The sequence below is a fragment of the Mus caroli genome, unplaced genomic scaffold (genome assembly GCF_978045245.1).
Source record: "Mus caroli unplaced genomic scaffold, Mus_caroli_1 scaffold_3, whole genome shotgun sequence".
In the NCBI taxonomy this organism is placed as follows: domain Eukaryota; kingdom Metazoa; phylum Chordata; class Mammalia; order Rodentia; family Muridae; genus Mus; species Mus caroli.
In genome coordinates, this window is record NW_028227258.1 from 107,176,868 (window position 1) to 107,194,019 (window position 17,152).

The 17,152-nt window shown below is 44.5% G+C and overlaps 1 protein-coding gene across 3 annotated transcripts in view; it reads right to left on the bottom strand.

Moving 5' to 3' along the window:
* The window catches only part of Ccdc169 (coiled-coil domain containing 169), a 31,532-nt gene extending 16,744 nt beyond the window's left edge, over positions 1-14,788 (bottom strand). For 2 of the 3 annotated variants that reach the window (XR_002377527.2, XM_021158009.2), the window contains exons 1-4: positions 14,658-14,788; positions 12,515-12,594; positions 3,726-3,836; positions 3,602-3,642 (exon numbers count right to left, since the gene is read on the bottom strand). Coding sequence is in view for 2 of the 3 variants with exons in the window: in XM_021158009.2 (XP_021013668.1) it covers positions 3,602-3,642; positions 3,726-3,836; positions 12,515-12,594; positions 14,658-14,740 (315 nt within the window). In the remaining variant the exon portion in view is untranslated. Of the gene's footprint in view, positions 1-3,601; positions 3,643-3,725; positions 3,837-11,840; positions 11,951-12,514; positions 12,595-14,657 lie in introns of those variants that run through there. The other variant, XM_021158011.3, reaches the window with a different exon arrangement.
* Between the last annotated feature and the right edge of the window lie 2,364 nt (positions 14,789-17,152).

A 17,152-nucleotide genomic window follows, 5' to 3' on the forward strand; every position in this document is an offset into this window, starting at 1 on the left:
TCTCTGACTGTGCACTCATCTCTTATGCTAACCAGCAGCAGCTTTAGATCAACTGTAGGTTCCATCCTATCCTGACTTTCTCCATCACCGTCTCCTGTCGCACCCATGTTCTCTTGTCAGCCTCAGCACCGTATGCACAAATGGCTCCAGCTGAGTGGCCATGATTCCTGGGGTGCATCTGATTTTCCTTCCTGGACCTTTTATGAGCTCCACCCCTCTCTCTCACTCGTGCAGGCATGTACACGTACACACACACACACACACACACACACACAGTGCTTTAAAATTACAGTATAGCTCAGACATAAAGGTTTGTTTGGCAATCTGGTGGGAATTAGACCAGCATCAAAATTAGTTATGCATTGGAGAAACCAAGAACCCATTCTGGATTTCCCTAGACTACCACCATCATCAAATACCCTAGAGTCTGGGCTAGTACAGAATAATTACTGTATACAGCAAAAGAAAACCTTTAAAAGTACTAAATTATTCTAAGATAAAGTTAGGGTCCATTCTAGATTTTGATTCTTTGTTTTCCTGACGGCAAACTTACTAACCTGGATATTTGGAAAGTGATTTTATCAGAGGGGTGGACCTGTCCCCACATCCAGAGGAGGTCCTGGTCTTTCTGAAAAGAACTTACTGAAATGGTTCTGATCTTTCCAAGCTGGTATGTATCTGTTTGCAGAAATCAATGGCCCCAAGCCAGAAAGTTGTCTAGTGAAGACAAACTAAAGCTCAAGACCCTCCTAGAAACTAAATTCTCAAAATGGACACTGGAATTTCATACTACTTCTGTGAAGAACTGCTTGCAACAACAGTCGATTCTTAGCATTCTAATTTAGCATGTTCACCTACATTCTTGTTTTAATTCGCTTTGAAAGGGTTACACAGCAGGGCTGTGTTTGCATACCTGAAGTAAAATATACTTAGGATTTAAGTAAAAGAAAAAAATGTAAAAGCCTATTCCTCTATCCCATAAAGAAGGAAGACCTGAGACCCATTTTCTCAAAACTAATGTAAATTGTTGTACTGAAGAATTCAACAACAGCAATAATAGGCAGGGGTGGGTGCTAGCTACAAATTAAAACATCCTGCTTGAGGTTTTAAGAGAGTGAAACAACAATACAACTTAACTAACTCCAGACGATAAGGCCAACCCTGATAGGAGATTCTTCATGCTGACATTACAAATGCCCCCTTGTGGACAAACCTGATTATTACAATATAGCACTGTTTTGTTTTTTTTTTTTTTTGGTTTATATATATAGTCTGTTAACTTTTCTCTCTGGTTTGAAGCTATGCACCTGCCTTCAAGTAAACTGCTTTGATCTTTGGGGAGGATGCAAATTAGATGATGAATGGATCAATCACAGGTGCACCACAGCCAGGTGGACAATGGGAATTCTACATCCTGCTTCTCATAACCCAAGATTCCTTCGTTCACTTTCTCATGATACAGTTGGCAAAGCAACTTCATATATTTTACACAAAACGTGAATTTGCTTGTCAAACTAACTGACATCAGTTTGTGAGTATGTCGGTGGAAGTTGCACCTAAAAACTGATGATTCCTAACAAAGACAAACAAACTGGGAGGGGGGCTGGAGAGACGTTTGGCTGTGAAAAGTACTTCCAGCTGTGCTAGAGGACCCGGGTCTGGGTCTCAGCACGCACATCTGGAGGCTCACAACAGCCTAGAGCTCCAGCTCCAGGGAACCCAATGCCCTCTAACCTCTTCAGGCACTACACGCGCATGCTGCCCATGAATTCCTACAGACACACACTCATAACCAAAAATAAAACAATAGGTAAATCTTTTTTAAAGTCAGAAATTCTGAGATGTTGTATATTCACAGTCTGACCCATAAAAATAATTTTATTCATTTACTCTGTCAACCTAAAGGGAAAATTGAAAAAAAATATATATATACAAGTATATGTCTGAGCAACACAAATTCTGTCCTTTCTTCTGAAAACTACGACAGCATGTCTTTGTTCCTTAGGGATCTAGGGACTGCTCAGTCCTTGGTGACACACTTACGTGAACATGGGCCTTGTTTCTTGTTCCGTGTTGCTAGATTCCCAATCCCTGCTGCTCAGAAACCCTCTTCTCTATGTTACCAAGAAGAAATACTTAAATATTAAATGTCACTTTTATGAGCTACAGGGTCGTTCTGAGGGTAAGGTCCAGGCATGAAGAAGCAGGTGATCAGTGAGTTTGCCTCCGTAAGGAGTATTTTTCAGGCCACACTACATAGGTCCTGTTAAAATTCTACCTGTAACTTAGGAAGGCTCTTACAACAGCTGTAGCAGCCATGTCTAAAAGTGCCACAAGATGGCGATGTGAGCCACCAGAGGAGGGAAAAACCTGGTTTGTCCAATTTCAGAGAGAGGGAGGAGGGGTATTTTCCTGTCTTTCCAAGACATTTGAGTATCCTAGGTCAGAGGCAACAGAAATGCAGGCAAACAGACTAATTTTTCCTCCATTTGTCATTAACAAAAATGAGAGGTTTCTCTGCATTGTTCACTGAGGAATGGCAGTTACTTGAAAAACATCCAGAAATCCCCTGGTGCCTGGGGCCCTGTAAATGTGTTTATCGCTCGGCCTCTAGCTGCTCAAAGCACATGTGTTAATTCTGAGAGCAGTTAGCATCGTGTGGTGGAACAGGAGAGGGTAAGAATGAGGCTGGCTGCACATTAGGCTGGGTGGACCTGGGCAAACCCTGCCTCTTTTTACACTCAGTGTCACCTGCTATAGAGGGCATTTAACGTTATCTCACTTGGTGTCCTGAGACTAACATAGGGAGGTTCACGGATGTACCTTGTATATTTAATTAAAGACAAATTACTATTACAATACTGAATCCTACAAATTCAGCTGGGAATTATATTAATATTCTTCCTCCCACCTTGCTAGAGTACCTTTTTCCTTTTGGCATATCACTTATGTTCTTGCCTGGGTTGTTTTTCAAGTAAAAATTCAGCATGGGCTCTGAGGAAAGTCTGCCTCTCGGCAGCAAGGACTCTTTGTGAGTCGTGTCTTGAGACTTTCTTACCCTCCTTTCAAGGATAAATTCACAAGGATAAACACATGTGCTTTATTAAAGGATAAACTATGCGACTCGAATGAGCCGGGGTTGTGAAGGAACCTTAAAGAGGGAGAGGACATTAACAGGAGACATTGAGAAGGGATGGGAGAGCTCTGTGAAACTTTATGTCAATGTCGGGCAGACCTAGTAGCTGTGCGGATTCGTGTGTATTGTGTATCGGTGTGTACACACCTCTGTCTACACATTTTGTGTTAAGGTGGAAACACACCACGCACACTTTAGAAATGGAGAAGATACTCTGTGCTCAACAGGTTTCTTCAGACTGTGAGAAGCAGGTGCCTTCAAGTTCTTAGCCAGCCTGACTATTTTTCACCCCATTATGCTTGTCTCTGCTTTCGATCCTGGCCCTGCTTTTATGCGGTGGACTAGCCCGAAGGGCCTCGGTCCTTTTCCAGCTCCCCTGAACATTATCCAGGTTTCACATCAGCCTTGACACTTGTGTACCGCCTTCCCTGGGTGATTCTTCCCACTTAGGCCCTCTCTACTTACCACTGGCATCTTCTCATAGACACGAATGGAAGATAGTCTATCTGCAGGAAAGCAAAAGGGACAGTTGATAAATTCCATTGGGTTCCTCCTCAGCCTCACAGCACACGGACCGAAGCTTCTGTACCTGAAGGGTTTCCACGCATCTTTTCCATTTTCTCTTTCAGAGACACGATTTGCTTTTCCAATTGGTCATTCAGCTCCAGCTGGGTCTCGTACCGGGTTTTCCACTCACTGCCTGGATGAAAAATGGGGAAACGAGATCACCCCCAGTGCCACTTATTTGTGCATTAAATTAATACAAATCAGGGCTGGGGGATGGTTCAGGCTATGCCACATAAGGACCTGAGTTCAGATCTCAGCACATACATAAAAATATAATGAGGTTGGAGGTGAGTTTCTGTAACCCCAGAGCTGGGGAAGGGGAAGAGACACACAGATCTGTCTCTTTTATCCTTAAAGCATGTTTCCTTCTGCCCTCCCCCCACTCCCATACACACACACACATACACATACACATACACATACACATACACACACACACACACACACACAAACACACACACAAACACACACAGAAACACACATACATACACACAAACACACACACAAACACACACACACATACACACACACATACACAGTGAGTCAATGACCTCTGGTAAGAGATATGCCTTAAGAGACCCTGTCTTTAAAAATTAGCAAATAAATAAAGAAGGTGGCATATGACCAAGGAAGACACATATATTGGCCTCCATCACTCACATGCACACACACCACACGTGTACCAGCATGCACTCCTGCACCACATGCACACATATACACATGTACACATGTACACATATATACACAGACAATTTATGAACCAACTCAACTGTGTGTTGTTACTACTTGACTTCATTAGTAAAGCTAGAGAATGAAACAAGAGATTATTTTGAGGTATTTATCTCTAAGGTAGAATGTCCTAGACTGCCATGATTAGACCCACCCTCATGCTCTCTCAGCCTCATTGCTCTCTCTCAGAGCCAGAACTCAGAAAAGCCTCTGTGTCTCCTGTACATCTTGTTCTTTGTTTTCTGCCACTGTTTATCCTTCACTTTCTGTTTCCTTATAGTATATTCTACTAGGGGTCGGGGGATGGTATCAGGAGCCTGTCTCTTTCCTTGAAACATCCACACAACATCCTAACAAACAGTACCAGTATCCCATCCATTGTATGAAATTGGTCTTACCACTTACATACTTGCTGGAGGGGAAACTTCATTAACTTCATTGTTAACTGATGTGGCACTAATATTTGAAAAGTTAGTTATTCTACTCATTAAGGCTCGGAAAGGCTGAAGAACATTCTTTAAGATGTGAGAGACAAGGCTGGTCATGTGGCACACATCCGTAGCCCTGTGCTCGGAAGACTGAGAGTCTGAAGCTTGTCCTGGTACACTGGGAGTACAGGACCAGGTAGGGCTACATAGCAAGACATTGTGTCAAAATGACACAGACAGACAGACAGATGAATGGATGGGTGCAGAGGTAGAGCTAAGAGATGATGTAGATGAACGCAGCCTAGAGCTGAAATCTCCTTGTTCAACTTCATGGCCCAGCACCTCGAAGTTGGGCTTTATAAAAAGAGAAGAAAAGTGGTGGCTCGTTTTCCCCTTCTCTTTAACACTCTGAGCTGAAGCCCAGGCCCTGACAGTGCTGGGGTCCCAGGAGACAGAGTGAAACAGCAGACAAACACCGCTACAGACTGGACCATGTTACCAGGACACAGCCGGCACCCCACATCTGCGCTGCTAGGCACAGACAGTTTTCCAACACGGGGATGCACACCATCCCAAGCAGAGTCACGATACCAAATTGTTCATGGAAGAGGAGGAAAGATGCCCCAAATTACTGAACATGCTTCCAAGAGATGCCACTGACCCCAGGTAGATGCAACTCTATCTGACCAGGTAACTGAAGCCATCTTTCCCAATTTGCATCACGACAAGGGAAGCTTTGTAGATAAGAACGCTACCAAAGTATTTTTTATTTATATGAGTATATTTCATTAGTTTAATAATATGCTAGTATGGATACAAAACACAGAGCTCCCCCCAAAAAGCATAAGAGGGTTGATTCTTAGTTAAATACAAGTGACCACAGCCCAGGAAAATGGATTCAAGTTGCCCCAAATACCACACCCTGCCATGGATGTGTTTGTAGATGGCTATTAGTTACGGAACTAAGAGAGTCATAAGTTAAGCTGTTTATCTAATATACTTGTATGTCCATGGATAGGTAGGATATAGAAAAGTGGGGTAAACTCTATGGTAGCCTTGGCTGCTATCTGGTCACATTGGATTGGTGGAATCTGGTCATCTGCTGGGAATGTATTGCAAGGTTTCACCTCATAGTCAAAGGATATTACACAAGACATGAGGTTATTAACATATGCCCAACATATGCAAATCATTAAGTGCAGTTCAACACAGACCAAAGAACAGAAATCACATGATCATATCAATAGATACAGGGAAAAAAACCATTGACAAAGCAAAGCATCCCTTTCACAACAGCGCCCAAGAAACCACCAATTGAAAGAACATTTTTCAACACAATAAAGCATCCAGCCAACATTGTGCTGAATGCAGAAAAACCAAAAGCATTTCCTCTACAAGCAGGCACAGACAGCTCCCTCCCTCTCCCCTTAACAAAGGGCTCAAAGCCCTAATTGGAACACCAAGTGAAAGATGTAGAGAGGGGAGGGAGAGGTCAGAGGATCACTGCAGCTGACTGGGCGGATCCTAGACACAACCAACAGCTCACCAAAGCAGCAGGAAACAAAGTCATCACACAGAAAGTAAGGATGTTTCTAATTAGTGGTCATGAACTTGATGGAAAATAAATCAGCTAAAAGAAAAACAACAGACAGTCACGGTAACTTCAAGAACAAAAGAAAACAGAGATCCTAGGGGATGAATTCAACTAGGAGGTGAAGACTGCTATGGAGAGGTGAAAGCTTTAAGACCAAAGGGGACACCAGAAGTCCTCCCGTGCTCACAGCTGGCAGAATTAATACTGTAAACTTTATTTATAAAAATGATCTGCAGACACAACACAATCCTCGTCAAAATTCCAAGGGAAGTTTTTGTGTGAGTAGAGAAAACAGTGAAAAATTCATCCGGAAGCATAAAAGGGCCCTGAGCCACAGCGATCTTGAGTGGAAGAGTAAAGCTGGGGGTATAAGAATGGCTTCAAATTATACTATACAGCCCTTAAAAACTGCATGGTACTGGCACAAAAGGAGACATGGAACCATGAAACAGAATAGAGCAGCGGTTCTCAGCCTTCCTAATGCTGCGACCCTTGAATACAGTTCCTCTTGTGGGGACCCCCCAAAATAAAAGTATTTCTTTGTTACTTCATAACTGTAATTTTTGCTATTGTTATGAATCATAACAGTAAATCTCTGATACACAGGACATCTGATATTGTGAGCCCTGTCAAAGGGTCGTTTGACTCCCAAAGGGTTGAGACCCATAGGTTGAGAACCACTGGAACACAGGCTGAGAAACACAGGCACATAGTTGAAACCATCGAGTCCTCAACTCTATGGGTGATGGAGTTTTTCATCAGTTTGAAGGGAAATGGTTATGAAGCAACTTGTTCTAAATTCTGTACCACTGAATTTCCCAGCTGAATCACCCCAAAGCCTACTAACAACAGTCAATACTGCTTTCACAAGTAGACCCTGGCTACTGCCCCTGACTAGGGCAGATCTCAGTTGGCACAGTCTGAGCAGGGCAGTGTGTGTGTGTGTCTGTGTGTGTGTATCCCAATATTCACTGATCACATGGCAAACTCTGGATAGCAAATCATTTTTAAACTGAAAACTATAACAATTCTCTCTTCCTAATTAATAATTACACTTATTTCTTTTTGGCAATTTTTTGGGGCTTGGCTACAATTTTCAAACAGATGACATCTTAACAATGGCAGCCAGCATCTGTGGATTTTTTTTCCCTAACAAATAATGTAATTCCCTCTTATACCTTTAAGTATTAGGCCAGGCTGAGATCAATAGCATTCTTTTCTGAGTTTAGAAATGAGAAAATTTGAATGTTATGGAAACCCATTAGCATATACTGTTAAGGCCAGTCTAAAAATGTTTGATCCCTTAATAACTTAGCCAGCTAACCAAAGGGGCTCTGAATTAAAACCAACTATAAATAAAAATTCAATGGAGCTCAAAGGGGAGGTGCCAGGGAAGAGGCCTGTCATTAATACAGGATGGCATTGACCCCACATGACCAGAGAGTATTACCCAACACAGTGCACATATTAAAGAAGGACTGAAGCCTGAGACAGGCCAAGTTGGTTTTTTTTTTTTTTTTTTTTTTTTTTTTTAAGAAATGTGGATGATGAGAAAGGTCAAGCATAAGACAACTGAGAGGTTCACGTCCCGATGGCCAAGAGAACACAGTGTTTCAAAGGTAACTTTCTTATCGATGCTGGGCACAGGCCAAGGGTGAGGACGCCTGAGTATTGGCTTAGCACACTGTGCATCACTAGTGACCCTTAAGAGGAGCTCTAGGTGATTGGAGGCAAATCTCCCGACTAGTGAATGCAATTGTGAAGGAGGAAACAAGGACCTTACTGTGCAAACCCAGTTCATTTCCCACCTCCATCCCACCTCCATCCCCATCCTTAGGCACTGTCCCTAAGCCTCAACAGGCCAAAGTTTCTGTCTCCAGATAAAAATAGATTAAAAAAAAAACCCCTGAGGAGCAAATGTCTTTCCTATTGTCTCCTTGCTGAGGCTTGAGATGAATTTCAGATTTGGCTCCTACACCAAACCATATTTTCTTGCATGTAGGTGCCCACCAGTGCCAAAGAGCTTCAAGGGGCCTGTTTCGAAATTGGTTGTGTTTGTTCTCTCACCTGTAAATTAATCCACTTACCAAACAGATTAGGTGCAATAAGAGACAGATAAGAAAGAGTGGGACTCAGAAAACCACTGTTTTGTGAAGTGTGTTACTGCACAGGTGGAACGTAGGTGGAAGTCAGCTGAAGAGAGAGAGATCCATCTTTTGGTGTCTTTCAGACGAAATGAATTCAGCACGTCGGCATGTCAGCAGGCACTGGGGCTGCTGGGAGAAGTCAGGAAAAGATGAAGGAAAGGGTCTACCTCTGGAGTAGCATCACTGACCAGTGAGAGTAGATGGGACTTAGGCCTGGCTGAGGCCAGGCCACCCAGAAGCAGGGTGGTAGAGGGGGAATCAGATCCAGTGAAGTATGAAGCTTTGGTGGTGTTAGAATTCTTTGGAGGATTGCTCTTTCTCTCTGGAAGATGAGGGTAAACGCACCAGTTGAAAGTGAGCAGGAGTTGAAGGAAGACCAGCAGTCTCAACTAACCTGGACACCCAAGATCTCTCAGACATTGAGCCAGCAACCAGACAACATACACTAGCTGATATGAGGCCCCCGACACACATACTGCAGAGGACTGCTTGGTCTGGCTTCAGTGAGAGAAGACAGACCAAACCCTTGAAAGACTTGTGACCCAGGGAACGGGGAGGTCTGGCAGGGTTGGAGAGTGTGTGGAGGGGTAAGGACATCCTCTTGGAGATGGGAAGGAGGAATGGGATGAGAAACTCAGACGGTGGACTGGGACAGGGATAATGACTGGACTGTAAACAAAGATTAAAGATAATAAAAAGGAAGGAAGAAATGAAGGAATCGAGGGAGGGGGGAGGAAGAGGGAGGGAGAGAGGGAGGAAGAAAGTAAGCATAGGAGAGAGGTGGTAAGGATTGTAAGGACTGAAGAGGATGTGGGAATTCATCACCCTGTGATTGTAACCACAGTTGCTAATAGTTACCATAACTTTCTAAGATTAACTTAGCAATAAAATTGGAAGCTTTAATACTGCAAAATACGGATTCATTAGTGTACAAGCAGTCTTCACACTGAGTCTCCTTTGTTAACCTCAGCCTCCACTCCTACTGCATTCTTTCTGCAGTCTGTGACACCCTCCTGGTTACTCCACATTCTTCCTGAATGACTTTGTGTTTAGGATCCCATGGCAAACTAATATGCATTTTTATTTATGTAAGAATGTGTGTGTGTGTGTGTGTGTGTGTGTGTGTGTGTGTGTGTGTATTTCGCATGCATGTAGGTAAATGAGGAGGCCAGAAGAGGCTGTTTAATCCCTTGGGACTGTCATTACAGGTGGTTGGAGCTGTTCTATGTGGGTGCTGGGATTTAAACTTGGGTCCTCTAGAAGAGCTATCTCTCAGCCATCTCACACAGATCACAGTAAAATGAGCCTTCCCTTTGATATTGGTTGAGCTCAAGGCTTTGACAACACTCTACTACTAAGCTCCAACCCCAGCCTGCAATCATGATATTGTGCCTGTCTCCATCTCTTGAACACCAGACTGAATTCACCAATAGAATACAGTGCCTCTAGTCAGTCATCATTCCGGAAGTATCCTTCTCCTTGCCCAGCAGTTTTACTCCTGTCATTTAGAATGTTTGCTCAGGATTGTACTCTATGAGATTGTACTCAATCTTGACAGATGAGCCAGCTGGGCTTCCACATGAGACTCCAGCTATTTGCATAAGTCATCTTGAATGCCCAGCTCATTGGAACCTTTACTGAACCCCAGACAGCACTGGGCTGCAACCACAGGGACCCAGCCAACCCAGCCAACCACTGGATTATAACTGATGTTATGCAGCCCTATGGGAGGGTGGTCTGCTACACAGTAGCAATAACCAGAACTGTCCTGTGTGCTGGCATATTAAGATGTGGCAATAGCAGTAAGAATGGCCAGGTTTTTGTCACAATCAATTGTGTGACCTAAGAATTAATTGAAATTCCTCAATCCCGTTTTTTAAATAAATGGGGAGAATAACAAGTCTCCATTCCTGAGAGTTTCCAGACCCAGTAAGAATGGGTGGGAACAACCAAGGAATACACATGGAGGGACCCATGGCTCCAGCTGCATATGTAGCAGAGGATGGCCTTATCAGACATCAGTGGGAGAAAGAGGCCCTTGGTTCTGTAAAGACTCAATGACCCAGTGTAGGGGAATGTGAGGGACGGCAGGAGTGGGCGAGTGAGTGGGGGCACACCCTCACTGAAGCAGGAGGAGGGGGATGGGATAGGGAGTTTCTGGGGAGGGGAATCAGGAAATGGGATAACATTTGAAATGTAAATGAATAAAATATCCAATAAAATGACTAAGCATATATAGAGAGAGTGTGGGTGGGAGGCTATTTACACCATTCACTTTATACTTTAGACCAAGGACTGCAGCACTCCTGCCATCATGACCTAGGTTCTTTCCCAGGACAGCTCTTAACACTCTATTCAGCAATGTTTTACCAATGGGCACAGGTATTGCACTGCCTTGGTAATTTCCAGCATGCCTTCTACATTTCCCATACCTAGTTAGATCCTTGAGGACACCCCAGCCAATGTCACTGAGTGAGTGAGGATAAAGGCTGCTCTCACAGGGCCAATAATACCATACATAGGAGGTTAGACGAGACTATTATAGCCTTAGCTAAAATGGTATTCTCCAATTAGTCTTTAATAGAGGCTTGGTGTTTTAATTCATTTTTCATTGCTATGATAAAACTCCATGACCAAAAGTGACTTGGGGAAAGATTCATTTCAATGGATAACTCACAGCTAGTGAGGGAAGACAGGGCTGGCACTCAAGGCAGGAGCTTGAAGCAGAAACAACCATGGAAGAACGCTGCTTCCTGCCTTGATCCCTCTGGACTCCTCAGGTATCTTTCTTATACAAGTCCAAGCCTATCTGTGTAAGAATGGCACTGCCCAAAGTGGACAAAGCTCTCCCAAATCAATTAGCGATCAAGAAAATGCCCACAGATATGTCTATAGGGTAATAAGATGGAGGCAATTCCTCCATTGAAGTTACTTCTTCTGAATTGTATCTAGGTTTGTGTCAAGTTGACAGAGAGTAACTATGACTATTGGTTACTTACATACAGAAGCACATTTTACCTCAGATCTGGCTATCAGTCTGTTTATTCATGGCTCCCCAAGAGGCATAGAGATATAAAACCAACTTTAGAACCAAAGTTCCTTCCCACAACCCTTGCAAAAACCTCCAGTCCCTCACTCAGCATTGAGTTCAAGCACTGGATGCCTCCAAGGGTCGCCCACACATGCCCACTTCCCATCTCATCTCACACAGAATCCTCACACGAAGATTTCAGCCTGACCTTTTTTCCCCAATCACCAGTCAACTTCTTTTGAATGGAAGAAACAACGATCCTTCAAAGTATTGGCACGTGACAGGATCTTGGTCAATATTTGTGTGTTCATAGATTGCCTATGTGACAAAGTTTAAAGGTGTGTGTGTGAGAGAGAGAGAGAGAGAGAGAGAGAGAGAGAGAGAGAGAGAGAGAGACCCCTTCCCTCCTCTCATATTCTTCCTATTAAAACAGTCAAGCCCTGATTTTAATTATGGGCCATGTCCAATAGACACAAGAGGTTACAACTTGATTAAATAGATTTGTGATACTTTATTACAAAGCAACTATTGAAAGAAACTTCTTTATTACAAGAAGATCTGGCTATCAGTCTGTTTATTCATGGCTCCCCAAGAGGCATAGAGATATAAAACCGACTTTAAAACCAAAGTTCATTCCCACAACCCTCGAAAAAACCTCCAGTCTAAGAAGTTATTGATGTCGCATAACTAAACTTTGTGTATGGACGAAAACTCTGAGCTTACAAGGCAGAAAACATCTAGTCTGAGGTATAGCATTCATAAGTAGTCTATGAGAGCCTTCCTGAAGCATCATGGGAAGCTAGGTACCATTACACACCACGAGTCACTTCACCCACACCAGCCACCAGGCACGGGCCCCACATGTAAGCATCCACGGCCTACCTGCAAGGTCACCGTTGAGGTTGGCCTCCAGCTCTGCTATTTTGTGCCGTATCTCAAGTGTGGAGAGCTGCACGACATCCCTGCCCACAGGAAGAGTTTGGTTAATAAGAATCCAGTTGCAGACAATGTGAGAAAAATACTGTATAGCAACCCCACCCATACTTCAGGACCACATTACTCTGAAAGATCGTTTGCGGGAGGCACATCTGAGAATCAGGTGCAGGGCAGATGAAAGTCAGTTAAAACACACCGAAGTCCAGCAGCTCCTGCACCCAGTGTGTATCTGTGCTTAATTATGATCCCAATGACACTGTCACATGCTTTTCAGGATCCCGCTAAATGTTAACATGATGAACAGCCACAATGGCAGATCACCCCAAACTCAGGTGTGGGAGGCACTAATACAGCACACAGAGAAAAAAATCAAAAAAGTCAAAAGCACCCCGGAGCTCACTTAGGACATGAGTGAGCCACCTGTAGCCACAGTACAGGATGATGAGAGAACTGTCCATCCAGTAGATATGTCCAAATGCCCACTGTGTGAATATCCAATCCAGCAGCAGCAAGATGGCTCAGCAGCTGGAAGCACTTGCTACAAACTCACAGGACCTGAGTTTGATCCCTGCAAACTACATGGTGGGAGGAGGGAATTAACTAGCCTGTCCTCAAGACCTCAGACCTCTGACCTCTGACCTCTGACCTCAGACCTCTGACCTCAGACTTGTGCCTGTGCACTGTGAATATGCAACTGAATACACACAATAAATGTAAAACAAACAAACACATAAATGGAACCACCTACAGTCCAGTGTACATGTCACACGGATGGCAGCTAGTGTCCCTGAAGGTTGACTGAATGAGCTGGGTTACAAAGCTACACTGGGGCCTAGAGTTCCTGGGTGACAGAGCTGAGATGCGACTTCACACAGACCTGTTCTGCACCTTGACTGCCTCTGAAACACAGAGACTGTACTCAGAATGCCCTGAGTTTGGTACAAGTCTAAGACTTTGGGGAGGGGTCAGGGTTTGGGAGGGGGTATGATGTTCATGAGGCCCGTGAATGGGGCCCTGGATAGCTACTCAAAACACTCACAATAAAGACAGGCATGGTGGCGCACACCTTTAATCCCAGCACTCAGGAAGCAGAGGCAGGTAGATCTCTGCATCTGAGTCCAGCCTGCCTACAAAGTGAGTCCCAGGATAGCCAGGGCTACACAGAGAAGCCCTGTCTCAAACAAACAACAAAATCAAAACTCTCAGAATATTCAAGGTCCTAACATAAAATACTGTATTATTTTTGCCCAAACTAAGAACTGAATCCAGGGCCTTGCATATGCTATGCTATTCGGGCATCCTCAGCCCACGTCTCATCTTGAAAGTGTCCTATGTCCTATGTACCCTAACTGCCTTCCAGTCCCACACTCTTACCCTGAGTCCCTGGGTTTACAAGTTTGTCACCAAGCCAGGATAAAACTAGCTCCCCCCCCCCTCCAAAGCATTTAAGACACAGGATACAGCTCAATGGCAGAACTCTGACCCAGTGTCATAAGCCCACACTTCCACACCTCCATCCTACCCTCCCTCAAAAATCATGGAGGGTCCCAGAGCTCGTTTACAAAAATGTCCAGGTTTCTAAAGTTCTTCAAAATGAACAGAAAAACATGGACTTCGCAGGACCGTCAAAACCAATCACATATGTTCTTCAGAATAGCAGCCACTTCTCCATTTTATCTACAAAAGCACGACAACTCTTGTTTTCCCAATGGTAAATGGGGTCTGTACAGATGACTCAGCGAGGACCACAGAGGACTGGCGGGGCGGGGGGGGGGGGGGGGGGGGAGGGTTAGTTCCCCGCACCCACCGGGAGACTCACAAGTGCTGGTAACTCCAATTCCAGGGGATCTGACGCCCCCGTATGGACACCATGGGCACTGCACACCACCCTACGACCCAACCTCCTCCGCACACTAACCCCCCCCACACACACACACACAAAGAACCCTTCATAAACATCACTTTGAGTGAAAGCTTAATGAGCCTGCATTAATCCCGACACAAAGGGGCCTCCTCCCGCCATCAGAGTTCCTGCCCTTCAGATCATGAGAGGCCTAGCAGAGAGCTGGAGCCTACAGGGCCCACTCACTTCATGTGGATTTCCTCCAGCAGTTCCAGCTTCAGGCGGTCTGTGCTCACCCCCTCGAAAGTGTCTCCGTGGCCCTCTCCCATCGCAAGACCTCCCGCGCGCCCTTCCCCTGTGTACCACCTAGAGCTTAAGACCTGGGCACGCCTAGGAACCCTAAAGGAAAAAGCGTTGCCAGGAGCCATGGTATGACGTCATAGGGTGTTGCTCATGTCTGCAGGCCCTCTTAGGAGCTAAGTGGGAAACTGTCTCGGGGCGGGTGTGCCCCTTTTCTTTATCATCTCTGTGAATAGCCCCTGTGCAAGGTCAGGGTTCTGAGCCAGTGGGTTGTGGTCAGAACATCCAACTTCTGACCCCCTAGGGTTGCTGGATTAAGAGTGCCTTCATTTGCTTCAGTTCAGTAGGTTAGACTTTGAAAAGATAGTCTGAACTTTGACGATAGTGAACTTTAGGGCCAAGAAATTCTCTGCCTTGGAGTTTGGGCAGCTCTGTGCACTGACCTGCTTATCACAATTTGCATCCTACTCTTGAGACGTCTCGATTGTAAAACTCTGCCTTCTCCTCATATTTTACCAGGCAGGTGATAGGCTCTGCCCGTGTGTATGAGTTGTCCCCATAAAAATTCAAGAATCCAGACAACTGTCAAGAACTGATCAGGGGAGCTGGAGAGATGGTGCAGCAGAGATGAGCACTTGAGCTGTTAGACACCAGTGCGGTGTGGGGGTCCCAAGACAACCACAACACAATCAGCAAGGTAGAATGTTTCACTTCTTCAGAAGTGAATGTAGCCTGTCCTATCGGTAGGCAAGCACAGTCAGTGACGGTTCCACGGGGTTTTAATTCCTACCACAAAAGGGCCCTGTGCCTCATTTTGAGTGGTCAGTGCTGGGCCTCACATGCTAACACTAATGGATAGGGCACAACTGATAAGCAAACGACAACCGGACACAATTGTCAACACATATTTTGACTTTAAGAAATACTGACCCACAAGGAGTTCAGATTTCTGCCAAGTGGTTTACCATTTTTCTCAAAGGAAATCTGTCTTATTTCTTTAATAGAAAAGAATGGGACTGGAGAGATGGCTCCGTGGTTAAGGGCACCACCTGCTTTTCCAAAGGTCCTGAGTTCAATTCCCAGCAACCACATGGTGGCTCACAACTATCTGCAATGTGATCTGATGCCCTCTTCTGATGTGTCTGAAGACATCTACAGTGTACTCATATAATATATATAAAGTAAATAATCTTAAAGAAAAAGAAAGAGTACATTTTGTTTATATTTCTCACACAGCTCTTGATAAGGATGCTGGTTGGTTTCCAGTACTCCATGGATGTTGGGCCATCCAATTCCCTGTTCTGGTCTCAGCAGGCACTGCATGCAGGCAAAATGAGGTTTCCCAGGCAAGCTATTTCCCTCATGAATGAACCTCACGGCTAATGGGTCTGTGGGTTGTCTAAAAGCCCTGGAATATCTCTTCTCCCTGGCTTTCCCTTTCAGGTGTCCTGCACCCACCTTGGACATGACATCTGATACCAAGTAGAGGAAAATGACCACCCTGGGATTCCCCAAGGATGCTGAATGTTTCCGGAGTGTCCTGTGCTCAGTATTATTATTCTGGCTGAATCATGGATTTTTCTTTCCCTATACTAATGGTTTGCTATGAGAGGCACCTTCTAACACTCCCACCATGTTCCCCTCCTCCTCGTTATCGAGTTTTCCCGTGTGTTCAGTCTCTGGGTCCCAGAGAGTGCTCTTAAGCAGACATCTTGTTTTACTCTTATTCTTCCACCCCTCGACTGGAAAGAAACAGCAAATATCTCAGCCTCCCTTTTCCCAGTTTTCTCAACCAATCACCGACTAATCAACATGCAGTATCCACACCTCCTTTCTCCACTGAAATTCCTCTCTTATGGGGCAAGCTCACAACTGCCTGCAATTCCAGTTTGGGGTGGGGAGGGGCCAGTGATGCCCTCTTCTGGTCTTCACAAATACTCTACAAACATGGTACACATGAATACATGCATACACACGAAAATAAAGTCAAAAAATAAAGAAGTAGATACTCAGTCTTAGTACCTGGTTCCTGACAAAGCTCCAAAAGCCCTTGAAGATTCCCAGAATATCTTTGATCATTCATAATTCATAATTCCCCTTTAAGCATACCTGAGGAGTTTAATGTTACAAAGATGAGTTAGAAGATGGGGCTAGTTGCTGTAATTAAGCATGTAGTAACAAAGTTGAGACTTTAGGCTCCATCCTGTAAGCCCACAACCTCAAGGGGAATAAATACAAGATGCAAAGTTTCTCTCCAAGGGCCAGCAATTTAATTATGCCTGCATAATGGGGCTCCTTAAAGACCTTGAATGGTTATATTTGGTGAGCATATTCACAAGTCCGAAGTGTGGTTGGCTCCAACTCTATGGAGATGGAAGTCACCTTCTTTAGTCTAAGACAGAGTCCCTCTTTTCTATAACGAGGTCAGTACTTCCAGTTTG